General features: G+C 44.9%; 1 protein-coding gene across 1 annotated transcript in view; it reads right to left on the bottom strand.

Moving 5' to 3' along the window:
* Window positions 1-16,145, bottom strand: part of IGF1R (insulin like growth factor 1 receptor) — a 296,305-nt gene that overhangs the window by 64,183 nt on the left and 215,977 nt on the right. The window contains exons 3-4 of the mRNA XM_026510374.4: window positions 5,048-5,360; window positions 1,244-1,392 (exon numbers count right to left, since the gene is read on the bottom strand). Of these exons, the coding sequence (XP_026366159.1) occupies window positions 1,244-1,392; window positions 5,048-5,360 (462 nt within the window). The remainder of the gene's footprint in view (window positions 1-1,243; window positions 1,393-5,047; window positions 5,361-16,145) is intronic.

The following is a 16,145-nucleotide window of genomic DNA, read 5'->3' as shown; positions in this document are numbered from 1 at the left end:
GCAAAAGGAAAAAATCTTCGTTATTTGTTCATTTATTTATTTTTTTAAGTAGGGTCCACGCCCAGCATGGAGTCCAACGCTGGGCTCAAACTCACGACCCTGAGATCAAGACCTGAACTGAGATTGAGAGTCAGACGCTTAACCCACTGAGCCACCCAGGTGCCCCAGGAATAAAACTGTAGAAGCAGCATGAGGGGGAGAGAATTCTAGCCGTGTGGAAGCAAAGTTATCTCTGTGGCAGAGCGGTGAAAAAGGTTCTGGAAAACGAGGAGTACCAAAAGATCCAAAAGGACTGAGCGCAAACGTGTTTTTCTGCCATCTCTAAACCGTAAGAGCATAGCTCACTCACCAAACAAACAGTATTAAGGAAAAGTAAATCCACAGAATAAATAAACCAGTCATTTTCCCCTCCTTGACCTGTGAAAATTTCTCCACAGAAGGATTTAGGGGAAAAAAAAATCCTTTCAACCTCAAGGTCTTCTTACTAATTTATTCTAGATTATGAAACCATCATAGGTACCTTGACTGAATGGTCCCCGGGGTGGAGAATTGAAGGCTAGACGCCATTGTCAGTTAAAGTGCGGAAGTGAAAATATCACAGAATAAGTCTGTGAGTAATGCTTTTGCACACATGCAATTACCAGGAACGCCGTCTACTGCAAACGATGGCGATCTTACAGGGGTGAGGAGTGAAGCTTTAAATACGTGATGACACACACTAGTATTTATTTTTATTTTTTTGGCTCTCCGAAGTAAATTTGGAGATTAACCACTCTTTGGACTTAATACAATTTTAAAGGGGTATCATTAAACTCTTCCCTTTGCACAGTCTCCTCAATACCTCCCAAGTTACCCAAACTCTTTGGACTTGAAGCTGTGTGGTTCTGGTTCCAGCTGGAGGTTGCTGCTGAGTCATGCTTTTGACCCACCAGCCTCCTCTGGGGCTTGTGCTGGGACGTGCGTCTCCTGTGTACAACGGGACCAGCAGAAAGATGCGTGATGACCCTGGCCGAGCCAATGGCTGCAAACTAGACTGCCTTTCAATCTGGGTTTTTTTTTTTTTTTGTTTTGTTTTTAAATCTTTGAGGGAAACTCAAAAAAGAGGTGTTGAGCACAAGACTTATGCCCCATGTTGTTTTTCTAGGCCCAGGCTTCAGTTGTGAGTCATGGATGGGAAGGAAAAGTGTCCACAAAAGAAAACCAAGAGATCCAGCCATCTCTTCCAGACGGATGGAATACTTACTGCCTCGGCGGATGTTAATGAGCAAATTGCCCTTGAAGATGGTGCATCCTTGGAGCATTTGAGCAGAGGTAACAGAATCAATGGTCTTTGTTTTCTTCTCTTCCTCACAGACCTTGGGGCAAGGACCTTCGCAAGGGATGCAGTACATACTATTGAAGATAAAGAATCAACCAAAAACACAGAGAACTGAGTCAGGCTCCTTGCATTAACAAAAAAAATCACGAAGACACACTTTTATTCTAAGTTGTTTTTGCAGTACCCCTTACCAAAAGCAACTGATTTGAAGCATTCAAGTGGGCACACCGTCATCTCATCCCGAAGCCACCCAGGATAAGCCATTCCAATTGCAACCAAAAGAAGCAAGCGCCTACAAAGGAAAAGCGTGCCTCTTGTTTCCAGACAAAATATGTGATACATCCTTGAGGCATGTGTGCATCAGAGGCTGTCGGCCGGGGAGCCAGCTGGTTCCATGTGGGGGAAACAGCCTTGAAGAAAGGACACAGGGGTGGCTCCCGAGGAAAACAGGGCTGCTCTCTAATGCTGTGGCCTTGCCCAGCACACCCCGGAGGGGCAGCTGGGAGACAGGAACAGCAAAGGGACAGCGGTGTCTCTGCCACTAATGGGAGTCTCGCTCTCGCAGCCGGCATCCCAGCAAAATCCAGCGAGGAGTTCCAAAATGCTTGCGGAATAACACAGATCCGTTATTTACTCGCTAACGTACAACTGAAATTATTTCTTGACAGTGTTTTGCAGAAACTTGTAAATTGACTGAAATGTTGTTTTAGCTGCATATGCACTGAAAGCAAGGAACTTCCATTACTTTGTAATGAACTCCTGTTTCAAACGCTATCCCAAACGTGCTGCAGGACCGCCAGGAGTCAGGGATCAGTGAGACCGGCACTTCTCCTGCTTAGCCACCATTAATTTAAGAAATCGGGGGCAAAATGCTCATCTGGCTGCTGAACCACAGACCAAGATCAAAGTTGGGTTGATTTCCAAAGAAATGATACTACCTCATGGTTTGTGTGTGTAATAAATAGGATGGTGAATTGGACAGCTAGGTATGTTGACATTATTGTTCTTGAATGATCTTTTAAACTTCATGAAAGGAAGTAAAAAACATTTAAGAAAACAGTGTAAGTGATAGCTTATGTGAAAGTCTTTTTTTTTTTTTTTTTAAATGAAACCTTAACTGCATATCTAAGGCAAAGATGCAGGGATTTGTTTTGTTTACAAACTTAGAGGTAAACAAAATTTCCCTGCTATTTTCCTATTTCATGTGGGGAGAATGCCAGGCAAGGTTTCCCAAGGAACTGGGCCAACCACAGAAAGGAAGATTTCTCTTTCCTGTAACATCATACCCAACCTTCTTATTTCTACTACAGGTAACAGCTTCCCTTCAGCACTTCTTTTTTGTTTTTTGGTCTTTTATTACTTCTAATTTATCTATACACCATTTAATGCCCCCACCCTCCCTTTTAAAAAACTTTTTACCCTGAAATACAGATTCACAGAAAGTTACAAAGAGTACTTTCCCTTGTACCCTTCACCTAGTTTCCCCTAATGGTGACATCTTATGCAACTATGATGCAATATCAAAACCAGGAAATTAACACTGGTACAATGTATGTGTAATTCCGTGTCACCTTCTATCTCTTGTGTGGTCTTCACGTGGTCAAGATACAGAAGTACTTTAGGGAGATCTCCCATAGAGCCACCCCCTACCCTCATTTCCCAAACTCTGTCCTGGCAACCACTAACCTCTTCTCCATCACTGCAATTTTGTCATTTTGAGACTGTTATATAAAGGGAGTTCTACAGTATGTGACCTTTTGAGATCAGTTTTTTTTCCCCCACACAGCATAATGTCCTTGAGATCTATCCCAAGTCGTGTGTTTCAATAATTTGCTCTTTTTTATGGCTGAATAATAGTCCACGATATGGATGTACCCCAGTTGACTTAACCATTTCCCTGCTGTAGAACATCGGAGTTGTTTTTTGTCTTTGGCTTTTTGGCTATTACAAACGGAGCTGCTGTGAACAACTATCTACGTGTTGTTACATGGACATATATTTTCATTTCTCTGGGAGGAGTGTCCACAAGTGTGACTGCTAGGTCGTAATGTTAAGTGTATATTTAACTTTCCCCGACATTTTATTCAAATAGCAATTTCTGAACCAAACACCTTTGCTAAAATGTCTAGGAATCATCTAGCACTTTAAAAATGTTTTTCTAAGGAAGTGCTCTGATTACATGTTTATAGATTAAGCTTCCCTGAATCCATTCTGGTACAGAGAGGGTATAAACAGTATTAATAAATATTTTACACTCAGTGTCAAATAGGCCTTAAAGGCTGAGAGTGGTATTTATTCTTTCTTGATGGTGTTTTATTTTAAAATAGGAGAGGTGTATCTGTAGCTTTGAATAGACTATAAGAACTGGTAGGGAAAATAACAGCTCGGTCCTTTGAAAATGTACAGCAGTGGGAGAAACAACACCGCTGAAATGCACAGCACTCCCCTCCTGCTGGCCCCACGACATCACAGGACAATGTATCCCCAGGCCAAAGATGGTACTGCCCCCAGTTCATGCACCAGCTGTCCCATCTCTGCTCCCACCCCCAGGAAGAATGGTAGCTGACTCTCACCTGGGTTCCAGGCATGGCCCAGGGTACTGGGAAAGCCCTCCTAAGTTCTAAGGCTACCAATAAAATGTGAGTAAAATGTTGTAGACTTATTCTGGGTGGAATACGTACACTTCACAGTTCATTCAGAGTCCTTGGCACACTTATCTTTTTAAAAGTATTTGGAATAATTTTTATTATTACAAGAGTAAAGACATTATAACAGGTGGAAAGTTGTTCTGTGTCTAATATTACGAAAGAATGTGAGTTTTATCTTTGGTTTGAAGATGAAGGAAGCATTTGGCCCGCTACAACTGAATTGTTCTTTCCTAAAAGTTCTCTGCTCTACCTAGAGGAGGGAAGAGGTACCCCAAACTTCTGGTCTTCTTTTGCTTCCAGGGTTCTATATTTTGTAGTTCTATATTTTATAACAATGCCACTATTGCTTTTTCAAAAACATAAACCAATAACAAATTTACAGAAACCCAGCTGACATACACCCAGAGGGATGCTTTTTGCTGTAAAGAACTTCTTTGCTTCCCAAGTGAAGTCTCAGTGTTCAGGGAAGAAAATGAGAGAGACAGAGAAAACTGAGAGAAGGAGCTGGTCGAGGAAAAGAGAGAGAGAGAAACAGGTGCTGACGGAAAACACAGGTTACTTTGAGCTCCTGGCTACTCTTTGTGGAAGCTAGTGCGGGCACAGGATGGAGTTTGTGCTAACAGACTGTTGGGCCTGCTGGTTGCCTCAAGGACGCTGTTCGGGCTTGGCTGGTCTTCTCTCCTGCATTCCCCAAGACTTCACAGAGCTGGTGCTGAGTGGCACCAGGGATGAGACAACCTAAATATACAGTCCTCCCACGTCTACCCCACACTAGGCTGCCTGGCCAGTGCAGGGAGGGGAGATTGTGACCTCTGGGTACCTAGGCCCACAAGTCAAGTACTACCTTCACATGGCCAGGCAGTACACTTCCAAAACACAACATAAAACAAACTGGTTTTTTTTTTTGGGGGGGGGCAACTGCTCCTCTTTAGAATCTCATATAAAATGTCAGTTATACTAGCCCTCTGGAGTGGACCCATGGCCCTTAACCTCCCCAGGGCCGTCCAGACAGAACGAGGGCAGCGCCAACCTTCCCATTCCTGGGGATCCAGGGGTAGGGGTGGGGGGCTGCACCACTGACCTCTGACTGCCATTCCGGATGAACCCGGAGGGGCACTCCTGCATGCACTCGCCGTCGTGGATCACGAACCCCTCGGAGTCGCTGCTCTCGGCGCTGGGGATGTTGGCACAGAAGTCGCGGTCCACGCAGCGCCAGCCCTCGAAGCGGTAGGTGTTGGGCGGGCAGGTGGGCACGCAGACGCCGGCGTAGTAGTAATGCCTGCAGGCCACGCAGGCCGTGTCGTTGTCCGGCGCGCTGCAGCTGCCCAGACACTCGGGGTGACAGCACTCGTTGTTCTCGGTGCACGCTCGCTTCCCGCACGCGCTCGGGCACACTGTGGGGGCGGAGGGGACAGCGGGTGAGACTGGGGGGCGGGGGTTGGACGGCCTCCTCCGGGCCTGGCCTGCTTTGTCCTGGGTCACCGGCCACCCTGGACCGGATCGCCCCAGTGACAGCCAGCCGCCCTCCCACCCACCCACAAAATCCCCAAACCCAGTGACAGGGGGCTCTGCAGCCCGGAGCAGACTTGCAATGACAGTATTATAGACCACAGTCACAGTTTCATTAAGGCGGGGAGGAAATACCCTGCGTTTCATGTCCAGCCTTTCCTATTTACTCCCTCTGTGCTCCTGATGAGTCATTAGCTTCTCTGACCTTGACCCTCTCTTTCCACATCTACAAAATGGGGGTAGTAATAGCCATATTAGAGGCTTGCCTGAGGTCAACATGATAATGTAGTAGTCCTATGGGAACACTACGGCATATTGTTTTAAAAGCATTATGTGCTGTTCCTTCTGCATTTTGAATGTATTCCTTGAAATACCTTGAAAAGCCTTAGTGTGCAGAAATGATTATTTAAAAGATAATTTTATTATATATCACTACAAGTATTTAAAAATCCTTCAGAAAATTGTTTACTTTAAAAATGATGAAACTGGAATACAGTAAAGATGATACTATTCCGGTTTACAAAATGGCTTTAGAAAAAGTTTGTGTCCTTTTGTATATCAAAAAATAATGGTATTAACTTATTCACATAGCCTAACCTATTATATAATCAACAAGTCCCTGCATCTGATTGTTATTCCCAAAAAAAGGGGGGCAGAGGTAGGTGGGCAGTGTCTCTGAGCCCAGAGTACTCATAGCATATTAGAAACCATCTCCTTTGAGCCACTCTGCTAAACTTAAGTGAAAGCAGTGTCTAAAAAGCGGAGATCCACAATTCATGTCCCAAGTAGATGAGCTGGCATTTATTTCCATAACAACGATGTAACAATCACACTCCATGGGGCTGTTAGCCTCACTAGCAAATAAAGTATAAATCAACAAAATATGAAATCTGGTTTGCATTATATGTTTCCTACTTTTTCGTGAGCTGGGAAACAACACAAAATTATTTAAATATGTATATTATTGACTCTGACATGCATTATTATTATTTAGATTCTATTATTGTTTTTCCTTATAAACAAAATATGTGCTCATAAAAACATCAGCGATCACAGATAAGAAATGAAAATATATAAGATGTCTAGTTCATCTGCCCCAAATACCCCCTTTATCAATACCTTCATGTGATCTCCCAGGTCCCTTTCTAGGCATGTGCATGTACATATAAACCATCTACGAAACACTGAAACCATTTTTTTGGCATAATATACTGTGAATTCCATAATCCCTTAACAGCTGCATTGCAGCTCACTGTATAGTGTAAGTTATAACCTGTCTCCTACTATGAGACATTTCGTTTACTTCTAACATTTTATTATTACAATGGACACTGCGATCTTCACGGGAATCCTTAATTATTTCCTTAGGATCCATTTCCAGAATCGACCTCGCCAGGTCAAACTATCCTCTGGAAAGTTTTTACCAATTTACATCCACTAACTGCATCCAAGAGTTCCTATTTTACCACAAAAAGGTGAATTTAAAAATGAACATCGGAACGTGGACATTCAAATGAACACGGTCACCCCTGAAGAAAACCGTTAAATTCTCAAGATACTGCCAAGCTTCTTAAAATAATTTTGCAAGTTTCTCCTTTGAAATTATCCTTTGGCAGAGACCACAGGTTGCCTGCCATTATTTATTCTTTTTATCTGTTTGGGTAATAGAACCTTGATTTTTTTTTTTTTTAAGATTTTATTTATTTATGTGACAGAGAGACAGCCAGCGAGAGAGGGAACACAGCAGGGGAGTGGGAGAGGAAGAAGCAGGCTCCCAGCAGAGGAGCCCGATGTGGGACTCGATCCTGGAACGCGGGGATCATGCCCTGAGCCGAAGGCAGACGCTTAACGACTGTGCTACCCAGGTGCCCCAGAACCTTGATTTTTAATTGGGCATTTGGCCACCCAGCTAGCTATTGTATCTCCCAGCCTCTCTTGCAGCTAGAAGTGACGTATGTCCTAGCCAGTGAGATATAAGAAAACTTTCTTGGCTGGTACTTACTGGAAGATCCCTTAAAACAGAGCGAGCATGCCCTTCCTCCTTGCCGGCTGGAATGCAAGAGCAAGGCATCAATCCCAAGCAGCCATCCTGGACGTGACATAGCCCGCTAAGAAGGTGGAGCAGGATAAAAGGTTCTTGGTCCCCCAAAAGGCTAAGATTTGTCTATATGAGAGAGAAATGACTTTGATCTCATTTATGTGCCTGCTATGTGTTAGATGTGACCGAAAAAATCCAGAGACACACCTTCAGAGCTACTTAGAAGCAAAGAAGAAAACCGTTCCTGTTGGTTTATATCATTTTTGTTTACCAGAACTGCCTCCATGACTTCTGGCTATTTCCAGAAACTAAGCGACCCAATAAACAAGGAGTAAATATCTCTACGCATACCGGAAAAGGATGTGTTATAGATAGGAGTTCCAAAACTGTGGCATCACATGTATTGTCCACCAACGTGATCTTCTTGAAGGAGGTAACACTAATTTGAATTTACAAGCCTAGTGCATCTGTAATAAATGTACACACACACACACAGACACACACACACGAGTGTGCGCTTTCTCTACCATCAGATCCCACGCCTGAAGACATCTAATATTATCAAATAGATTCAATGACGATTTAATTTCAAATATATCCATTATGGAGGTTAACGTCAAGGCTCAAGGTCTTAAAGACACAAATAAATTGTGTATCTTTTAGCTCAGGTTTTCAAAGTAGTAACGGGAACAGAAGTCCATTTACCCTTTATTGTCGATGCATTTAGCAAGTGTTTCTTTAGCAATGTGCCGCACCGGCGTGCCAGACCCTGCCCTCAAGGAATGGGCAACATGCCAGGTAAGTACAGGCTTGAGTGGAGGTTCATGGCATGCCCTGGGCATCAGGGACCGTTTTGAAGAGGTGCTGAGGCTGAAGCTGAAAGACGAAAGATGAGGAGGAGAAGAATAAAGAATAATACGGAGGGAATGACACATAAATGTGTGTAAAGGCGACCCAGTCGCTGTGGTGGGAGCACTGGGTGCCCATGAAGACAGCAGGAGGCTAGCTGCCAACTGGTGGGTGATGGGCATCACTGAAGATTTTAGGCAGGGGAGGAGCAACGTGGCCCAATTTTCATATTGGAAAGGTCATCTGGCAGTGGAACAGAGGGTACCACGACCAGAGGGGGCTGAGCTGACAGAAGAGGGATCAGGCAAGGGGAGAGGAGAGACACAGCCTTGTTATGTTGCCCCTACAAGGTTTCTGTAATATAACAGACCCCTGGGTTCATGTGGTTAAAATGAAACCAGCTGAACAACCCTGCGTTCACAGTCTCGAGTGTCAGCACGAGCCAGCTGCTCTGAGCACACACCCCACTCGGAGCACTGAAGCCCCCGGCCATCAGCCACCACCATGCTTCGTGACTGGAGGAGGGAAAATTGATGAAGAATTTCACAATCATCAACGGAGACTAACGGGGGCCAATACCTGCTTGCGAAGCCCCCTTTCCCTCACTGATAATTTAAATAACATGCTATATAAAATCATAAGTGGCAGACGTTAATGTTAAATAGTACTAAAAACTCAAGAGCACTCAAAAGAATAGAGAAAAAAATATCCCCGTGTACTGGCTGGGAATCAGCTACACCCACATGCAATGCTGGGCATTTCCAGTAGGAAAAAGAAAAAGAAACCCCCAAACCCTGACAAAGTCTCTGCAGATGTATTTTGCATTCCATTCCCCGTTCTGATGGAAGCAGCATCTCTGGGCAGTGGTCCCCTGAGTCCCTTCAAAGGCGTGTGTTACGTGGAAATGCACGGTCAGTCAGTTCTTGCCACAAGCAGCACGCAGGCTGGGGAATTAGGGTTTTGTTTCAGCAAGGAGAGCTCCTTCAGAAGGAATTTCAGCAAAGCTTAAATTAGGTAAAATCATGTTATTTATAAGCAGAACGATTCCTCTTAAAGGGCTCACAAATCAAGGGGTTCCTTTATGGTATAAGATCCAAACGGCACAACACATATCTACTACTTGAGGGGAATAAGGATGGGGTGTGATGGGGAGAGGGGAGGAAGGAGGCGGTGACTTGTTTGCTAGAGGACAAACTCTGTAAATAAGAGACTGCTCCAGGGACAGAAGCTGGTGTTCCCCTGGCTGCAGCAGAACCCGAGGATTCTGGGAGGCAGGAGAACACGTGGGAAATTTAGGATTAGAGAGTCCTGGAGTCAGCCCCAGAAGCCTGCTGTAAATTTTGTCTCATCTCAATGTATATAAATATTATTAGTGTTTAGGACTATTAAGGGATTTCTCGAAAAGCCCGGGGCAGTGCATCTCGCCAACAGATGGATGGCTGCTCCGTACAAATGCCAAAACTTAAAATTTAGTACAGTTACCAAATTTCCAATTACGGAGCTATGGGAGAAAGGAAGGGAACCTCTTTCCTGGCTTCCATCAAGATGGAGCACACCTAACGTGATTAAAGGCATTTCTACTTTTCCAAATAAAAGGAAAATGGAAGCTGCTATAAACTACAAATATACAGGGGGAAAAGCAAATTTATTTTGCCCACGAGATCCTTCTACTCATTGGAATTCTTAGAATGACCAACAATAAAAACAAAAGCCGATCTAAACTGTTGGAAAAGCAAACGGCATGTCCCACATCTACCACTAAAAGGATTGATCTGGGGGTCACAGTCACATAAAAATGAGGTGCTGCATATAAAAGTTCATTCTCTCCCTTTTGGGAGACAGGAAGTAAGTCACACGTCAGCCTTTAACTCCCTCCCCCTCCCCAGTGTCCTTATATTCACTAAGTTCTTTCTAAGTTTTTTTTTAAAACATTTATTTTTGTTCTTGCCAGTTCCTTAACAATCTTTACTCAAGAGCAACCATTTTTAAAAGCATATGATTATAAAGTGTTCTCTTGGAAGAGAAGGTGGAGAACTCAACCTCTTCTCGAGGGACAAAAAATGGAAAGGGGGCCACTTAAGTCAAAATTTTATCCCAAATAATTTCTAAAGAATAGAAATAAGTTCATGAATGTGCGAATGAGGTCGAGCTTCTGACTCAAAACACAGGCTAGTTTAGAGACATCTTAGTTATTTCTGGGCTACCCTAAGTGACACACCACGGTTCCATATAAAAAAAAAAGGGATGTCTTTTCTAATTGGCACGCACTGTTATGCATAAAGGTGAACCGCCGCTAACTCCAGGAAAGTGCACTTCAACTCCAAAGTGCATCAGGGACATAGAGGGGCCAGAGAAATTTTACAGTTTTCTGGTCCTGCAACGAGAGGAGGTGACTCCATCAGATACCATGGGGTGGCAGGGAAGGGGAAGGACCCCAGCTGAGTCAGCTGAATGCCAAGTCCACTCAAGGCTGTCAGCATTGTCCTCCAGAAAGCACTTAGCCACAGGTGAGGGGATAAGAAAAGTTCCTTTTGACTGTTAAGTATCAGTCTTATGAACCAGGCCCTGCCGACAGGCAAGCACAAGACAGCCACCCCCTTTCCCCCCAGGAAGGGCTTCCCACCCTGAGGGCAGGCAATGGCAGTATCAAGAGGGGCAAGCAAGGGACCAATGAGGAGGGCTTTCCAGGATAAGGGACTGCCAGGCCCAAGTCTGAAAAGCCAGCAGGAGCTAGCAGGTGCATGCGGCTGTTGGCAGGGCTGATGGGGAGCATGGGCCAAGAGAACCAGACTCAGGATGACTGTGACCAACCGAGGCTTTGGGGACTGGAAGGGTGCAGGAGACAGGAAAGATAGTGAGACCAGAGGCAGGGAGAGGTGAGAAGAACCTTTTAACCCACAAGTAAGAGTTCGGACTACTCTTAAAGAGGAAAGGGATGCTATTTAAGGATTCTAAGCAGGGTGTCACATGAGCAGATCTACATTTTAGAAGGATCACTCTGGCTGCTGAGTGGAAAACAGACTGGATGGGTGACCACGGAGTCACCATAGCCATCTCCGTGAGCCATGATGGTGGTCCAGATCAGGGAGGCAGTGACGCAGGTGGGGGAAAGCAGGCAGGTGCAAGATACACCTGGAAAATGGGGGGCGTGTGGCCAGCTTTTGTTCTTGGAGGGACAGAGAAAGATTAGTTCAGTTCGAGATGTGTTGCTTGGTGTACAGAGGATGCTGTCACTCTGTAAAATAATCTTCAATCCGCCCTCCCTTTTATCCACATGCACGTACTCCTCCCCACCCATCACCCCAAGCAAAGACTTCTATCAATGGGAGCAGAGTGGTGAGGAACAACAAGGCTTCTCTGGCTCAGGGAGAGCGGCTATGTTTTATCCTAGTGTATTAGTCTGGAGTTCTCTAAACAAGTCAGCTAGCATGGAAAAGCAGCCTTATGTGAAAACGCTTAGAAGCCGTGAAATAAAACTAAAATAATTCTTGTACAACTATGTGAGCTACACGCATACGTACGTGTGTGTGTGTGTGTGTGTGTGTATACGTATATATAGCAAAGCACAATTTTCTCAAAAGGGAGACAAGAAGAATTGACTATCAAGTTTCCTGACATCCTGAGAACTGACTAATGGAAAACTCCAGAGAACCACTGCCTAGAAACCTCAGGTAAAGCTTAAAACAACTCCCAGACAAGCTTCTGCCTGGAAAACCGTAAGCGGGTAAGCCAGATCGGTTACCCATGGCAAAAGAAAGTTCAAGTGGCAACCCTGCGTCTTAAGTGTTCACAAGGAAAGTCACATTTGCAACAATGTTTCCTCCTCCTGTGCTGGAGAAAACATTCCACCGTAGTAGCAGCCAGCCAGAAGACACTTCGTCTTCTCTTTCTGGAACGGAAAAGATTCAGTGCGCCCACTGAAAGGTTATGGTGAGAACCAGGGCTTTGGGAATGCACGCAGAGACCTAGGGAGGTCCCGGGAACGGAACCCGCAGCGAGTGCAGAAAGGCTGGTGAGCAAAAGAGGTGGGCCACGGTTTTTGAACTTGGTGTGCCTGAAAGCTCTCATTTTCTCCCAAACATGGATGAAGGAACGTTCCTCTTTGCAAGCAAAAGTGGTTTTCTTTTCTTTTTTTTTTTTTTTTTTAAAGATTTTATTTATTTCTGTGACAGAGAGACAGCCAGAGAGAGAGGGAACACAGCAGGGGGAGTGGGAGAGGAAGAAGCAGGCTCACAGCGGAGGAGCCTGATGTGGGACTCGATCCCGGTACGCTGGATCACGCCCTGAGCCGAAGGCAGACGCTTTAACGACTGCGCTACCCAGGCGCCCCCAAAAGTGGTTTTCAAGACCCAGTTCAGAGTCCGCTTTATTCCGAACAGGAAGGCCCCTGGACAAAGCATCCTTGTGTTACCATCTGAACTTTGTGAAATACTGAGGTTTATAGCGGGGTGCAAGAAGTTACACACTTCCCCTCCTTGCCGCTCCCCTCCCCCCCTTGCAGCTCCCCAGCTAACTGTCTTCTTCAACCTTCCACTCTGTCCCACTTGGGAACACACATAGCAGGGGGCCTTGTGCAAGAAGTTCCAAGGGCCACTAGCTCTGTCTTCAGTCTAGAAGCAACAAGTACCTCTACAGTCACGTTCATCCCTGTCATTCAAGGGCAGAGTCTTAGAGTGGAAAGGTATTTTCGAGGTCATGCATCTCATGTCTGTCTCAGATACTTCTCTACAAAAACCCAGGGAGCCTTCAAGCAATGTCTAGGGGGTTGGTTACCTTAGAGAAAGTGCTACTCGAACTGCCACGCAGCACCAACTTGGACCAAGTTGTTCCTTACACCCAGCAAGAATGCATTTTCCTCCCTGGCACGCTCCCCATGCCTCAGTCAGCTGGTCTCATACTCAGGGGAAGTGGAGGCTTTCTTCTCTACAGGTCAGACTTTCAAATACACAGGCTCAAAATTCCCGGACGGTTATCCTGGCCTCCCTCCGAGTGCCTTACTCAGTCGTAGCTTGTGCAACACACATGAATAGCATTGCTTCTTAACACCTGCCCCCAAACCTACTCTTAACACAGCAGAAGTAGTTGGGACAGTGTGGAATACCAGGGGACTAGGAGACCCATGGTGGGGTCTTCCATGACCAAGGCAATATGCTTGGGGTGATCTCTGCATGATCTTTAAAATAACTATCACCGGGGCGCCTGGGTGGCACAGCGGTTAAGCGTCTGCCTTCGGCTCAGGGCGTGATCCCGGCGTTACGGGACCGAGCCCCACATCAGGCTCTTCCACTATGAGCCTGCTTCTTCCTCTCCCACTCCCCCTGCTTGTGTTCCCTCTCTCGCTGGCTGTCTCTATCTCTGTCGAATAAATAAATAAAATCTTTAAAAAAAAATAAATAAAATAACTGTCACCATCACACCGAGATAGCTCATTCTGAGCTTCTCATTGCCGAAAACTCCTGTCTTCTTTTTCACAATAACGGTCTGAGTCTCTCCTATAGGGATGCAACTTTGATCTGGATACAGGTCTCTCTGTTAACATAAAGTTAACGTTCACGGGGGGCATTTTCCACATGCTTGGCAACCCACTCAGTACCTTATATACATTAACGTAATTTTCCTAACAATCACATGGGGCATCATCATCCTCACTTGTAAATGACCATATGGAGGCACAGATATGTAATCATTGTCCAGGGCTATTAACGGTCCACTTTAATCATTGTTAAGCTGTAAACACGGGCTTGAAACCTAGATCTGCCAGACGGGGGTGGCCGCCTCTTCACGCACTCTGTCCCGCGGTGGCACGATGTTTCAGCTGGTCTGTGTGGTCTAAAAGGAAAAGGCTAAGGTGTCCTTCTCATGTCTCTTTTCTTTTTAAGCATGCATCCATCAGGGAAAAAAAAAAAAAAAAACACAAGTCCTAGCACCCCTTTCTCCTCCCTGACGTGTGTAACACTCAGTCACAGAAGGAAGGACAAAATCCATGAAACATGACACGCCGGAAAAGGGGCAAGCATCCAGGCGATATTAAGGAGATAACGTGTGCCCACTAAGCCTTCTTTGTTTATTGAGTTATAGCAAATAGAACCCTCAAGGACATTTTTTCCAGCACAAATTTGCAAGGCGGAGCCCTGTTGGGTTTATCATTAAATGTCACTGCTCATTGCAACACGGAAGCAGCAGCTCCCATCGTGCAAGGCACTGAGTTAGCACACATTCTATGGGGTAAATGCAGCCCTACACATGTGACTGTGCTATCAGGAAGCCAGACCAGCAAGACCGAGGGAGACTCCATGACCTGCAGAACCCATGTCACCTAAAGAAGTCTTCCTCATGAGATTAGAGAACCAGAGTTCATTTTCTTCACCAATTCATAAGTCTCCGCAAGACTGAAAATTTGGTCATGGAGGAGGAGAAAAACAAAACAAAACAGAACACTTCCGTGCCTTCCCCTGGGTCAGGCACATAAACACATATAATCAAGGCTTACAGAAGTAAGAAATAGTCAAGCTCCGAGACTAGACCTCACTGTCTAGTACACAAGGTAAGCCAAGAGGTCTGGGAAAACATGCCATATGGGCTACTGAATGCACCTGTGACTATTTCATTAGAGAGCAAAAGAAATAATCATCTTATGGACAGCGCCCATTGGATCACTTAAGTCTCTAAGATCCAAGAAGCAGTGCTGGGCAGAGTGTGGAGAAAAATGGAAAAAAAAAACAAAGAAAAAGAAAAAGAAAGAAAGAAAAGAAAAAAGGCAAACAAGAATCTCAAAAGGAGGAAAGTTACAGATAGCATCATTATTAAGTAAACATTTCAAGTGCTAACCAGGAAGAAGACAAAAGAAAGAGCAGCCATCGGTTGAAAGATACCATGCAGAATCACAAGGAATACCGAAGCTCAGCAAGGAGCAGAAGGCGTATCAGGAATCCTCCTCTGGCTGAGTTGGTTTTGGTTACTGAGGGCTATGTGATTTTTTCCCCCTCCTTTACACATTTTTTATAACAGCTTTATTGAGACATAATTCACACACTATTCATCCATCGAAAGTGTACAAATTGGGGGTGCCTGGGTGGTTCAGCCCGTTAAATGTCTGATTTCGGCTCAGGTCATGATCTCAGGGTCATGAGATCGAGGCCCAGCAGCAGGCTCTGTGCTCAGCGGGGAGTCTGCTAGAGATTCTCTCTCCCTCTCCCTTTGCCCCTTTCCCCACCCTCAAATAAATAAATAAATCTTAAAAAAAAAAAAACAAACTCATACTCAAAGCCTACATACACTTGGGAGACACAGGTAAGTTTCAATGGGAAAAAAAAAATCAAGGAAAAGGGGGGAACACTTCGGGGGGCCAGGAAGACTGCGGAGAGGGCACTCTGTACCTGCTTCTTCCCCTGGGAACACTGAGTGTCTGCCTCTGACACAACTCACACCCCCAACCTCCGTCTTTTTTTTTTTTTTTTTTTTTTGAGTCTTTCACTGTCAAATAGGTGATTCTTTTGAAACCCCTCCCCAGTGCTACAACCGCCAGGCATGAGCCCATAAAGACACCCATCACTTACTATTGCCCGTCACAGATGCTTAAATGGACAGGGTGGAAAAAATATTCTTTTCACACACTTAAAAATTACTCCAAGTTATTTTAAATTTGGAACTGTTTGTATATTCCTTATAAGTTTATAAAACTCACACTGTCCCTCCATGACTAACTAAAGTGGAATTGAGAGAGTATTCTATATTTATAACTTGTCTGGTTGTTCGTGCTTACAGCCCTATTTCCACTCTCTGT

The sequence above is a fragment of the Ursus arctos genome, unplaced genomic scaffold, assembly GCF_023065955.2.
Source record: "Ursus arctos isolate Adak ecotype North America unplaced genomic scaffold, UrsArc2.0 scaffold_28, whole genome shotgun sequence".
In the NCBI taxonomy this organism is placed as follows: Eukaryota; Metazoa; Chordata; class Mammalia; order Carnivora; family Ursidae; genus Ursus; species Ursus arctos.
Note: the sequence above shows the minus strand (reverse complement) of the source record. Positions and strands in the feature narration are given on the sequence as shown.